Raw genomic sequence first — 14,981 nt, 5'->3', positions numbered from 1 at the left:
TTATATAAAATACTTATAAATTATTTAATAATTATAAAAATATTTGAAAAACTATAAAATTTAAAATTAAAAAAAGAAAAAAACTATATATAGATTTCCATGCAGATTATCATATTTAAAATTTTAATGTTTTAATCAATTATTATTTTGTAATTTTTAAAATTGAATAATTAAAATATAAATTTTAACGACTTAAATGTAATTTATCTAAAACTTTAATACATAAAACAAAAAAGTACGAAATAAAAGGGCAAAACACCATTAAAAGCCCCCTTTTTTTAAAAAATTTACTGAAATGGGCCCGGTATTTTATTATTTACCGGAATGGCCCTTTTCCCTGAAAGCGCGTCCACGTCAGCGCGATATCAGGGGATGTGGCAGAAAAACGCGTCACTGAGGGCGAGCTTTGCCTACGTGGACATAAATCGCTCCCTCAAGGGCACGTTTTGCTGCCACATAAGCGCTCCCCTGGGGACGTGTTTTGCCCATTTCTCCCACGTTAGGTTTTGGGTTTTTAGGGTTAGGGTTAGGGTTAGGGTTTAGAGTTTTTAAGATTTTTAGGGTTTTGGAGAAAAAATTAAACGAATAAGGGATTAGGGATTAAAGTTTATTAATTAAATTAATTATAATTTTTTCAAAATTGGATTAGGTTTCGTATTTATGGTTTTTTAATAAAAAAATAATTAAATTAGGGTTTAGGGTTACGTGAGTAATTTAATTAAAAATTTATTAAGGAAATCGCTCCCACGTGGACGTGTTTTTCATACAGTAGGTCCTGAAAAAATAATTCTGAGTTGACGTTTCTGAGCAAATAGTATAAAAAACGCTTCAAGCAGGATGCTTTATAAGAAGAATTTCTGAAATCGCTCCCACGTGGACGCGCTTTTGCTACAGTAGGTCCTAAAAAAATAATTTTGAGTTGACGTTTCTGAGCAAATAGTATAAAAAACGCTTCAAGCAGGGTGCTTTATTAGAAGAATTTTTGAAATCGCTCCCACGTGGACGCGCTTTTGCTACAGTAGGTCCTGAAAAAATAATTTCGAGTTAACGTTTCTGAGCAAATAGTATAAAAAACGCTTCAAGCAGGATATTTTATTAGAAGAATTTTTGAAATCGCTCCCACGTGGACGTGCTTTTGCTACTATAGCATGTTTCGGCTAAGGCTATAAATGAGGCAAAAAATGTTCTCAAATTGTATAAGTTACAGCAAAAACAATTTAGAGAGGCTAAGAATGTTAGAAATTAAAGATGAGTGAACGTATCAGTGCTGTTATTTACTATGATGGTGAGGTTTGCCACACCGAAAATCGTGTTATTTTTTATTGGAGAATACAGTACGACTGGTTTTTAACCAGAACATAGGTTTGACAGAACTTCGTAAAAGAATTAGGCGTAAATTTTTGGAACGACGCCAATGAAAGTTCTGTCTATTACGTATCGATTTTGTTCTTCTGTTGATCCGGTGACATATGACTCATTTGACATAAAAGGTGCTCGTAGCTTGGAGGCAATGGTGCAGACCCATCTTGCTAATGGAGCACCTTATATTGAGTTATATGTACAATTTACATCGCCAAATGATGTACTTGCGACTGGTACAAATTGACAGTACCTTTATGTTTGGTAGGTATACTCATCGGCTATTGCTTGCAGTGGCACAAGATGGCGATGGGAGAATTTTTCCAATTGCGTTTGCAATAACACCGGAGGATTCATTTGATGACTGAGATTTCTTTCTATCTAGGTTAAGAAGACATGTGTGCCCCCAACCTGATATCTGTGTTATTTCAGATCGGGGTACAGGTATACTAGCTACATTTGATCGACATGGAAGCTTATGGCAGCGCACACACCATCGATATTGCTTAAGGCACGTTGCTTCCAACTACTACAGACAATATCCATCTAAGAGCGAACGACGACAAGTGACCAACATGGGTATTTAGTCTCTATTAATATTATTTCGTTTGTCATTTTAAATTTATTGTAAATGAAAAAGTGGTATGTAATATTCGCTATGAACTTATATTGGCAGGGTATGAAATAAATAAAGACCGTTTTCATGAGATATTGGTAGTTTTGCGTTCAATTAACAACGAAGGCGCGGACTACCTTTGCAACATACGTTTCAAACAATGGGCACAAGCATACGACGGCAGCCTACAATATGGTCATATGACCTCAAACCTGGCTGAATGCATAAATTCTGTTCTAAAAGGAACGTGTCATCTACCGATAACATCGGTTGTGTGAGAGACATATTTTCATTTGGCGGCGCTATTTCCAAAGCAAGTAGTGAGTTATGCAGGCCAGATGCAGGGAGGCCATGTATGATGCAGTAAGGCAGTGCAAGAAATTAACAATGCCAAGGTGTGGGCGAACACCATGCACACAGTGTGTCACGATCGAGACAGCTTATGGTTTCGCGTGACAGAGTTTGACAGACCGCACCAAGGTGTTATTGGCGGGCAATATCGTGTACACTTGCAATATAGGACTTGCGACTGTGGGATGTTTGATGCACTCATTATCCATGCGCTCATGTAATTGCAGCTTGTCAGAATCCCCGTCTGGATCCAATGAGCTATGTCGATGAAATGTACAAATTAGAAAACATGTACAACGTCTGGAGACACGTTTTCCCACCGGTCCCAGATGAACGTAAGTGGCCGCCCGTATCGCTTGCTCCTTTTAAGCTGTTACCAGATAGAGAATTGCATCACAAACCGAAGGGTCGACCATGCTCGACTAAAATACGTAACAATATGGATATCCGAGAAACAACCAGTCAAGGCAAGTTGTGCAGATGGTGTAGGAATCCAGGCCATACAAGTCGATCATGCCCAAATCGCAATAGTTGAACGTCATTGTAAACAACTTTGTATTATTAAGAATATTAGGCTATTTTTTGAAATGAAATAATATGCCAAGTGTTCAACATATTGAATTATTTAAAATAATTTTTATTATTAAGAATATTAACTATTTTGTATTTTATTACATCAAATAATATCAAAATATTCAAATTAAACTATTTTGTATTTTATTACATTAATATAAACTATTTTGTACAAATATTTTAAAATAAAAATCAATTTCCTTGCTGCGGATTCGATTGCCACATGGCGGTCAAATCGATGATTCTGTATTTGATTCCTTCTTTGTCCGATTTTAACGGGGTTGTGGTTGTTCGGGGGATTACGTTCATCCGGTAGGGGATCTGGTTGTCGGTGTTAGGACGATGAGCCACATTGATAGAATAGTGAATGTGGAGGTATTTGCATCACCAACGGCAAAGGTGTTTGAAACCCAAACGGTGATGGCGTTTGGTAAAAAGAAGAGCTCCCCGACGGCCCCTCTTGCGATCCCTCCTGTGACGATGGCCTATCATTGGCGGTCCATTCGGCATAGTCGAAAATGGAGATGAACCGAGCCATTGACTCCAACTTGCCATGGGACTAGAAAAAGGAAACATATAAGGGTTAGGATAAATAAAAGGGCTAGGATACGCACCTGGCATCATCTGAAAAGGCTGTGCCGTGGGTATCATCGGTTGAACTCTTGGGTCGGGTGGTGTGTTTGGTCTTTGTTCTTGGGCTGATGAAGTTATGGGCGCTGATGATGGGCCGGGTGAATTTTCGAACCTTGTTGATGGGCCTGCGTCGTCGTCTCTTCTTCTTGGATTTAAAGGGCCACGTCGTTCCATTTGGACACGCAATTGCCGCTGCCTCTCCTATGGCGAGAGTAAATACAGCTTCCCATTGATCCTAAACCATGGCATGTATTCTGACACGTACGCTAATTCTGGAACGATGATCGGTTCCTGAGTAGGTATATAGTCATACCGATCTTCCCACGTTTGGATGTAGTGTGACCAGAATCTCGGCCAATCCGTATGTAATTGCTGTAGGTCGATTTTTTGATGACCATCCAACATCTCAGGTGCCACGGGAATCGGTTGTCGGAATCTAAATTACCGTAATACTCTGTCCGACTGGTGCATCTCCACAGTCGTAAAGTTGACCAATGGGACTTTCACATGGCAACCGTTTCGATTTTGGAAGTACTCATCCAGAATTACTGCCCGAATTGTCGGATCCTCATATGGTGTCCATTCAAACTATATGACCATGATGGAAATATTAGTTATGTACTAAATACTAAATACTAATCGACTATTTTATTATGGAAATATCTATTTTATTTAATACTTACATGTGCTTCCAACAATTCGTCCAATAGAAGCCGTATATATCTTCAAGAGAGGTAGGTAATCGAGCATAACTTGTCAGATGGTTCCACCTAATTAAATAAACTTTTTAGCATACTATTATTTTTAAAAATTTACGTAATAATTGTAAAATCTAATATAAAATTACCTCGTTATGAGTGGGAATGTATATGGGTGGTCCACTCGAGGACGTAAAAATGGAAACCGAAACCGTGCCCATGACTACAGTAGTGACAGGCAACCTTCAATTTTAGCTTTACTCGGTCGCGTCGCCCCGCACATCTCCCGATATAATGTTGCCAACACGGCAGACCCCCAACTCAATTCACCAGCTGCTCTAAAATCAACGAGTTTCAGCAGCGAGGAATGTGTTTCGTAACCAGCCCATCCCGATATAATCTTAGATGTACGAGGTTCTGTGACAAGTTCGGCATCAGATAACCTCCAATTATCTGAAGAATGTATGCCTGAGCATATCGGATTCTTTCTACTTCGGTTGAATCATCATCCAGATCCTGGAATGTGTCTCGTAACCAGCCCATCTCGATTTGACCTTCGTTAATTTTCTCCGGAATAGCGCCCAAAAGCTTATAGCACACCGCTCCCCAATCGCCAGATTGAACAGACCTTGTGACTAGGTACCCGTCCACCGACAATCCCAATTGTAGATTGACATTTTCCAATGTGTTAGTGCACTCTCCACATGGAAGATGTAATATGTGCGTATCGGGTTTCCACCTCTCAACCAACGCTCTGATAAGTTTCGGGTCCAACTTGCATCCCCGGCCTACCGTCGCCACGTGCCAAAAACCCGCTTCCCGCAGGTAATTCTCTACCAACAGTGATGGTGGACCATGCATATTTCGGATATAGCATTTCAATATCCGATCTACAGACTTTTATAACAAATAATAAATTAATAAATTATTTAAAATGCATAAATAAAAAAATATTAAATAATATTTAAAAAATAATTTAACACTTACCATTTTCATTTGTTCGACGGATATGTGCTTGTTATCAAGACGAATCAATTCTCCGACCATTGCTAAATTCGTACAAATTTTTACGATTTAAAAAAAATTAAAAAAATTATTTTTTTTAAAAAAAAACAATTAAAAATAGGGATTTAAGAGGAAATTCAAGAGGAAATTGAGAGGAAATTGAGAAAGGATTAATTTGTGAAAAAAAAAGAAGAGGTGGAGAGTTTTATAGTTTTTTTTTTACCGTTGGAGGGGCCAACGGTAAAATAATGGCCGTTGGCACCGTTCACGCGCAGGGAAAACGCGTCTCTTGGAATGCGCTGAAGTGGCAATAAAACATGTCCACGTCAGCGCGTTTTTTGTCCACGTGGACAAAGCGCGCCCTTGAGGACGTGTTTTCCTGTCACGTACTTTGACATCGTGCTGACGTGGATGTATTTTAGAGAAAAATAACTCATTCCAATAAATAATTATTTACCGAACCTATTTCGATAAATTAAAAAAAAACTTTTATTTGCATTTTGCCCCGAAATAAAATCTACCAACACGACTCATCGAAATTATTAATATACGGAGAGATTAAATTTTATTTTCTGACTACATCAACCAGTGAATCAATCAGATTTTAATTCAGTTGGTATGAAGCTTTTATGGGGTGCATCAGTGGTGGGTGGTGCAGTTTTCTCTGCAGTAATAAATAAGAAGCGATTGCAAAATTCAACCAGGTCAGGGCACATCACTTTCAATGCATAAAGTGAGTTAACCCATGATGGCTCCACCACGTACTTATCTCCTCGACATGCACTCCTCACTATTGCTTTCCCACATTTCTCTGCTGATTCCATTGGGATCCATCCAAGTGCTGCCTATACCCACCAAAAGTTTCAATCAAATGTCAGCACACCAGTCCATTGTATTTGTTCTTCCAATGAACAATTATATTATAATGAGGAAAAAAAAGAGTTCACAAATGTTTGAATTATCGATTTAAAATCTATTCAAGTTTATCCATTTGATTTTGGATTTGGTGAATTTGGATAGGATTGACTCAAGTTCTAAAAATTTTGATTAGGCTGATTTTATATTTGGGATATCTAACCTTGGTTTTATACTTCAATTTATTAAATACTTGAATTTAGTTTTAATATTCAAGTTTTTAATACTTCTATATCGAATCTGATTGTCAAGTTAAGATATCAAGATATCATATTCATTGTTAAAGTAACTATTAAAAATTTCAAATCAATTTATCATATTATTTAATTAATGTAGATCATTAACTAATTAGTAATAATTGAATCTATAATAAAATTAATTATGAGTTAAAGGAGCTCATTAAAACATCCACAATTGATCAAATGTCAAATTGTAAAGTTCATAAAAATTTTTGAACTGTCGTCGCAACCAACGTCGCGACATGGCGACCTTGTTATCGTGACATCGTCTCCGTTTTCTTACAAGTTCCACGCTTTATTTTTATTTATTTATTTTATATCATTATCTGAACCGTATTCAGATATCATAACCACCACTTTATTTTACATATCATCCACTTACATCTATTTCTAATATCAAGTCGTTATAAAAACATGATATTCAATCAAAGATAACAAAGTTTATAAAATTAACATAAATATTAAAATTTTACAAATAAGACCATTTGAGGACTTGCACTTGCAAAATTAGTTTACTCACTTTATGTATATTTCATATTTATTTCTAAATCTTGTCAATTAATTTAATTCTTCATACAATTTTAACAAAGAATTCAATATCACATCAATTAACAATCATTTACTTATTATTTTATCAATTTATTTAAATAATACTGACATGTATTAATCATTCCATCACCTACAACCATTTCAAAACATTTCAAATTCATCTACTATATATATACATTCATATGTATAGTTTCCCTCCTCCTCCTCCTCTTCATTCCACATCCTTTATGTATATATTTGTTTGAATCTTTAGCTTTTAGTACATAAGATGTTTATATGTAACATTAGCTATAATTCCAATATTTACTTATGTGTTTATATCAAAGTCATCTACTTGAGTCATACTTATTAAATTATTTATATCTTGATCTATAGAATTTGAAATTAAGATCCGCTTGATGTTTTTGAAACTAGACTCAAATATCTTTTACCTTAAAATTTTTAAAATTTATAATTTAGCCAATAAATACATTAAATTCTTTAAATTTGTCCCTATTCTATTGCTTGACGACTTGACCTTTCTTTACTAAAATTAATTATCTCTTAGTACAGGGTTTGGATGATGTTTCCATTTGTTCTCTTGAAAATAGACTCATTAAGAATTTAAAAATATAGTCAGAATAGAGGAACCCAAAATTAATCTGACATTATCTCACAAAAATTCATATATCTCATAATATGAAATTATTTTTTCTTACACCGTTTCTTCTATGTAAAACTAGACTCAATAGGCTTTAATTTCATACTTTGATTAACCTCTAATTCAATTTATACAATTTTTGGTGAATTTTCAAAGTCAGACTATTGCTGCTGTCCAAAACTATTTTAGTGCAAAATGTTGATAACCAAATTTATAACACCCTCCTTTCTTTTCTCTACAATATTTCCCATCACTTCCTCTTATTTCCCTTCACTAACATATTAAGAACATAAAACCTTATATAAGAAAACTCTACTTTAACATCATTTCCATACTTTTTTTTCAATAATATTAAACTTAAAAATATATTAAAATCTCGATGTTCTTATATTGTCCTATTAATTTCAAACTTTAACTTGATTTTCTCTTTCCCCCAACTTTCATTTTCTTGAACCCAAGGAAATTTTCTTGTTCTCCATAATCTTCTCATCAATTTTCTCTCTTGGTGATTATGAAATTTCTTAAAATTCTAGGTGAAAATGATAGATTTTTGGTAAAATGACCAAATTGTAATGACAACAAAGTTTTTTTTCTTTTCTCCCTGTCACTCACGTTGGAAAGATGGGAGGATTTTTTCTTCTTCTTCTTCATCTTTCTCTCCTTTTATACTAGCTATTTATAATAAAATATTAACAAAATATCTCATTAAAATATTAATAAAGTAATATTTATCTAATTAAATAATTACAAAATATCTTTAAAGTATCTCCAACATCATCCTTACCTTCTAGAGTTCTCTCTCTTTTAATTGATCATTTTGCCCTTTATGATATTTTAAAATTATCGATTAATTTGGTAAAATTATAATTTAGTCCTTCACAATTCTTCACCTATTCAATTTGGTCCCTACATGCCAATTTCATATCATAGTAAATTAGTTTATTTTTACTTTTGGTCCTTCAACTTTCTTATTTTTCCACTTTGATCCCCTAAATTTTGAATATTTACACTTGAGCCAAAAACTTTTCACATATTTATGATTTAGTCCTTACTTTAAATCAATATACTAAAACCTACTTAAATATTATTATTATTATTTTAATACTCAATATTCTCTTTTATCATCTTTATATTTTTTTCATTTTATCAAGAAATCAATTATACATCATGTCATGCTTCTTAATTTAACTCTCTTTTGATATATTGCAACTTTCATTTTCTTTTATCTTATATCTTATTTCACTAAGATTTTATCTTATATTATTTACGACCAAGGGGTTTTGAGGATGTTGCAAAGTTAGTTTTTAAATTTTTTGGTTCAATTAGATACTTAAATTTGACTTTTTAGTTTAAATTAGCACTTACAATAAATGATTTTATTTGAATAAATTTAATTTGTAAAGCCAAGTTCAAATACTAATATGAATTAAAAGGTCAAATTCAACTACTTAATCGGACAAAAAAATAGGTATTAAATTAAACATTAAGCTAAGTTTAAACATCTAATTAGATAGAAAAATTTTAAGTAGCAAATTGAACCTTAAAGACAAGTTCAGATACTGTAATCTTTAAATTTGATCAACTTTAGATTCAAATTAATCAAGCTAAGTTTGTTGAGTATGGGTAGAACTAGACATCCTAAAAATGATAATGTACGGACAAAAATAGAATGTTCTAATTTAATCTTAGAATATACTTTTTTCAATTATATATTTCTGTCAATTTAGCTTATAAAAATAGATGTATGAGTGTACCTTTGCAGGTTCGTTTTGTGACAAAGCCGACTTGACCAATCCCGGGGTCACAATTGTTATGCCAATGTTGGAATTGCCAATCTCGGTTCTCAACGTCTCGTAGAAGGTGATCAATGCTGCCTTGCTTGCCTGAACCACAAAATATTTACGTTTGTATGGTAATGTTGGATGATACGGATTGATTGGTCAGATTGTGAATAAATTAAAGTATTAGTTCGGAGATTGGTTCGACTTATGATCCAATTTTGAAAAAGAATAAATGTTGGGTTAAATAGAGAAAATGACAAAAAAAAAATGGCTTACATTGTAAAAACTGAAGCGTGGGAAAGGATACCATCCAACGGAGGAAGCCATGACAATGATCTTCCCTTTAGTTTTTCTTAGGTGTGGAATGGCGTAATATGTGCCAAATGCCACTCCCCACAAGTTCACGTCCTACACCATATGGAAAAAGTATACATTTAAATTGTTATGTATATATTGCGTATTTAAGATTTTTATATATTTTTTAATTTTTATATAATAAAAAATAAATTTAATATTTAAATTTTTAATTAAGTCTTAATTCAATTACATTGTGTACAAAGACGTCAATTTAAGCGTGCTTAAGCACATATTATTTTTCGATTTGAAGTTTAAAGATTATGAGTTTAGATTTAAATATATTAGAGTCTTAAATATAAAATTTAATCCATGTAGTTCACTCTTGACATTGAACCCCTATATTTTTTTTAAAAATCTCATAATAAGTCTTTTTGGCTTTTTTGGTTGATCCTTATTCTTTAAAATTTATAAAAAATAAAAATCCTAAAATTTTAAAAATAATTTTTTTAAATTTATGAAAAAAACGTATCAATTATAAATAAAATAAAGTTCCAAAAGTTCAAAAAAGACTTTAGGACCATAAAGAACACATTTTTCCAAAAGTTGAAATTATATATATATTTCTTGAATTTTAATATATGTTTTCAAAATAATATATCTTTAAAGAAAAGTAGGATTTTATAGAAAATATAAGAAATTTATAAATTTTATGCCCTTGTAAAAATAAAAACAAAATTAGCAAAAACTATATGCATTAAGGGATTTTTTCTATTACCTTTTCGTAATTGTAAAATTAGATGAGAAAATCATGATTTTGAAACCACATTTAAATGAAGAAGTGCAGAGAATTAATGTGTATAGAAATCAAATTTTAAAATTTGAAAGAATATATGGAATTCTGTTATATTTAAACCTATATCGAATGCATATATTGTCAGTAAATCGAATAGGCAAGAGTCATAACTCCTAAAATAAGAAAATTCTATTTTAATTCCTTAAAATTTATAAAATTATAAGTAAAATTATAGTCTACCCCAAAGAATTATAAAATTTTGATTTAATCGTTTTAAAAACTATAAAGATACAAAGACAAAATTAAAATTACAACTTAAGTCTCATAAAAATATAAAATTTAATTTCAACCCTCCCTAAAAGATTTTTTAACTTACCTAAACAAAATGATGACAAGTCACTAAATATGAAGTTGAGTGTACTTATTTTTAAAACTTTTGATAATTATAATTTGATCCACTGTACTATAGGTTTAAAATGTAAATTGAGAAGGAATTAAAAGAAGTAATATATCTTACCAGAAGATAAGAGAAATCAGAAAAGTTTTGGATCTCCTCAAACAATTTTACTCTTGCAAGGCCAGCATTATTAACCAAGTGATCCACTGTTCCATGCATGTTTCAAATTTCAATTATAAAATAATCAAGAACCAAACAAATTAACAAAAGGGAAAAAGGTCGAATTATGATTTTAGTCCTTTAATATACAAAATTTAATATTTAATCCATATACTTTAATTTCACATATTTCAATCCTCTTACTTTTAGTAAAAAATTCCACTGTTTTGTTATATTAGTTCTATGACCTGACATATTTGAAGACTAAATCCAAAAAAAAATACCATAGAGGACCTTACACTAGGAGTTAAATTGTATTTTATCTCTTTACTAATTTTATCTTTTACTAAAAATTTAGGTAAATTAATCCTTATACATTAAATTAAAAGCAAATAATTAGTCCTTACCTTTAAAATTTTTATCTATTTGTATCGTTAAAAACTTAAAACGGATGTACTAATGAAATAATCAGACAATGACATGTAATGTACCACGTATACGTCATGTTGCTATATAAAGATAAGTTTATAACAAAAACATCAATTTACTCTTTGACTTAATGGTATTTTTATGGACTAAATCCCAGATCTGAGAGGAACTAAAATAAAAATTTGACCAAAAAAAAAAGTGTAAAGATTTAACTTACATCGATGAAAATGCTTGATTGCTTCATCAACAAATCTCTTGCAATCTTCTTCCTTGGAAACATCAGCTGTAATGGCAATAACATCCGAAGATCCAAAGCTTCTAACATTTTCCACAACCCTTCCTAGAAGATCCCCTCTTACGTCCACCAACACCAACCGAGCTCTTCTTCTTGCATATTCATAAGAGATTTGCTTCAAAAAATGAAAAAAAAAAAATTAACCATGCATGCAATAGTTATAACTCATTTAGGAATTTAAGATTAATTATGGGATGTGAAACCTCTCCGATCCCCGCAGCTGCACCAGTGACGAGCACTACTTTTCCAGCAACATTTTCACTGGTTAGGAGCCTTGTTATGAAGTTGATGAACTTGTAAATAAGATAAAGTGGATAAACAAGAAGGAGAACAATGAGCATAAACGGAGGCACTATCACATTCATGATATTTGTAATCACATCTATTTGATTAGCCATTGATACTGCACCCACAGAAAACTCAAGAGATGTATAGAGAACCGAAAATGGTGGTTTGTTTTACACTTGTTTGTAGCTGTGTTTTTATAGAGGGTTAATGTATCATACGGGATTTTAACTTTAAAAAACAAATACAAATAATTTAAACTTTTTAGATGTACATAATTTATATTTCTTTTATCAAATTATAAAATAAATATTTGAAAATTAAAATATATTTGATGTGCTTGATCAGAGTACTTTAAATTGTAGCGTTGAAACGTAATAAATGTAGATGGGGCACTATGCCATATGAATTCTGCAAAATCTCTTGATATCCCATAGAAAAGGTTATCATTGAAGTTACAAAATAATGAATCATCATCATTATTGTTGTTGTTGTATCTTCATCTACCAAAGGAAGAATAATGAATTTAAAACAATGGGATTTACCTTTTAAATTTTAAAAATAAAGTTTAAATTAAATATTAATATTAAAGAGTATTGATTAAAATAAAATATTGTACTAGTTTTCATTTTCATGAAAGTTGCATTATCATTTCAACTTTGACTTAATTCATTTTAGTAATGCAATAATTAGATTTTAGACTCAAAATAATAATATAAAAATAATCATATTTGGGTTAATAAAGCAAATTTTAAAGATAAAAAAAATTAAAACGCAATAATCAACTTTTTTAAAATAATATTTTAGTTATAACTTTATTTAATATCAAAAACAAAGAGTGGGAAATATACAATATATAGATTTTGATTACACATGAAAATTTTGAGACTATTAAAAATTATTTTGAATAAATGAATTTATTCCTATATGACTATAATTAAATTATAATAAATTAAAAATAATTATAATATTTGAAATTTCCAAAATACTTAAATCTGTTGGACATGCATTTTGTTCATGGGAATGCTCCCCTCTTTTGCTGCCCAACTTTCACCTCATAGTGGGAAATGTTTTGATGGTTTTTTTTATGGGGAACTACCGCCTAACGTTATGGTAGGAAGTACACATTCCAAAGTGTTGCATTTTGGACTGTTTTGATCATATTAAAAAAAAATTAAGGCTTGAATTTTTAAAATCTAAAGAGGGACTAAATTCTTAGAATTACAGGTGCATGGGCTAAATTCCTAGTTTTTGAGAAGCACATGGACTAAACGCGTATTTTATCCAACCAATCTTTGTACTCAAGCTCGACCCGATAATTAAGCTTAGGGTTAATCATATATATTACGGGTAAGATCGTAATTTAATAATATAAAATATGAAAAGTTCACTGACTCGAGAACCATTTCAATCAAGTATTACTAAGTTCAAATCAAAATAAAAGGTAACAACAAATCATTGAGATTGAGAGCCCCAAAAAATTGAAGGGTAAAATTAGTTTTGAGTTCTTTAATAATCTTTGAAATTATTATGCAAAGGCATACTAATTTTATAAAAAAAAAATCATATTATTTCTTAATTTTAAAATAAATTAAATGTTTACGTGTCAACAAAATAATTTAAAAGGTAAATTTAAAAGCTAAAATTATTATTTATATAGTTGGATGATGAAATACATCACTTTGCCATTATGTATCTCTAGTGTTGAAAATTTCCTTTTCATCGTAAATAAGTCGAGTGTTCCATTTTCTCATTGTATAGGAAATCTATTGTTGATCCATGATCATGGAGGCTCCTCTAGTGAGGTATGAGAACCTTTGGCAAAAATTTTATGGTAAAAACAACATTATATCCAAAAAAAAAGCTAATTTAGAATATGAATCGAAATGGAGTTTAAGTATTTAGGTTAGAATTCAATTAAGTTTGTTTTCTAAATTTATAATTTATAACACATAAAATGAAATCTATATTAATATATAATATTATGTTGTACACCTATTAAAAATCTTAAATTGTTTATCTATAATTTTAATAAATGAAAAATATATAAAGTTGTTAGATATTAAATTAAAAATAATATAAATATTCTTAAAATTTTGAAATTGTACAAGTATGCCTAAAATAAAGCTTGGTTAGTCTTTTATAAGTCGGAGTAGATTTGGACAAAATTTAAAGTTTATATTTTAAACCGGGTTAGACTCGAGCAAACATAAGATGTATGTATACCATGTTTAAAATCGACCCAAACCCGACCCGTAAACATATATATCGAATCAATTCAAACTTCCACATACATAATTAGTACAATTATATTAATAATTGGATTATTAAATATCAATTATAGGAAAAATTATAAAAGAGGGTAAAATCATATGGAAATTAAAAAGGTAAAAGTTAGTTTGGGAATGATATATTTTTCTTAAAATTTTAAAACTAAACTAAGGGTGAGTTTGAATAGGCGATTGGGTGCGGTACGGTGCGTTTAACCTACATTTTGTCTCACGCTACAATATTACTACAATATCTAATCTCACCGCTGTCGAAACCATATTTTGATATTTGAAAAATGATGATCGACTTTTGGAAATAAAAATGGGAGTCGCCACCGATCTTTTATTAAGGTGTGATCGGTTCACTATTAAAAATAAATTTTAGGTCTGCGAGATTTAAGAAAATAGGTCCGGGAGTCGGTTACGCACGAGGAAGGGTTAGCACCCTCGTAACGCCCAAAATTGGTACCGAATCGATTGTTTAATGTCTTAGTGTCGAAACTTTGAAAAGATTTTAAAATACGATCCTTTGCAGTTTAAATTTTAAAAATCGAATTGGAAAATAAGACCTACCCACTTTAAAGAAATAAATCGTCGCACTCAGTGAGTTAGAGTGCAACGATTCAATTTTCGAAGTTAGATTCGTCCTTTTAAATTTTAAAAATTCATACGTTTTGAGAAGGATATTTGGTTATTT

At 31.2% G+C, this 14,981-nt stretch overlaps 1 protein-coding gene across 1 annotated transcript; it reads right to left on the bottom strand.

Annotated features, from left to right (window-relative positions):
• Window positions 1-5,700: 5,700 nt before the first annotated feature.
• LOC105785986 (11-beta-hydroxysteroid dehydrogenase-like 3) lies at window positions 5,701-12,221 on the bottom strand. The gene is made up of 6 exons (XM_012612202.2): window positions 11,933-12,221; window positions 11,652-11,844; window positions 10,967-11,052; window positions 9,636-9,767; window positions 9,333-9,461; window positions 5,701-6,080 (listed from the first exon to the last, which is right to left on the bottom strand). The coding sequence occupies exons 1-6, from the start codon at window positions 12,125-12,127 to the stop codon at window positions 5,829-5,831; spliced, it is 987 nt and encodes a 328-aa protein (XP_012467656.1). The 5' UTR covers window positions 12,128-12,221; the 3' UTR covers window positions 5,701-5,828.
• Between the last annotated feature and the right edge of the window lie 2,760 nt (window positions 12,222-14,981).

This window comes from Gossypium raimondii, chromosome 7 (genome assembly GCF_025698545.1).
Source record: "Gossypium raimondii isolate GPD5lz chromosome 7, ASM2569854v1, whole genome shotgun sequence".
NCBI classification, from domain to species: Eukaryota; Viridiplantae; Streptophyta; class Magnoliopsida; order Malvales; family Malvaceae; genus Gossypium; species Gossypium raimondii.
Note: the sequence above shows the minus strand (reverse complement) of the source record. Positions and strands in the feature narration are given on the sequence as shown.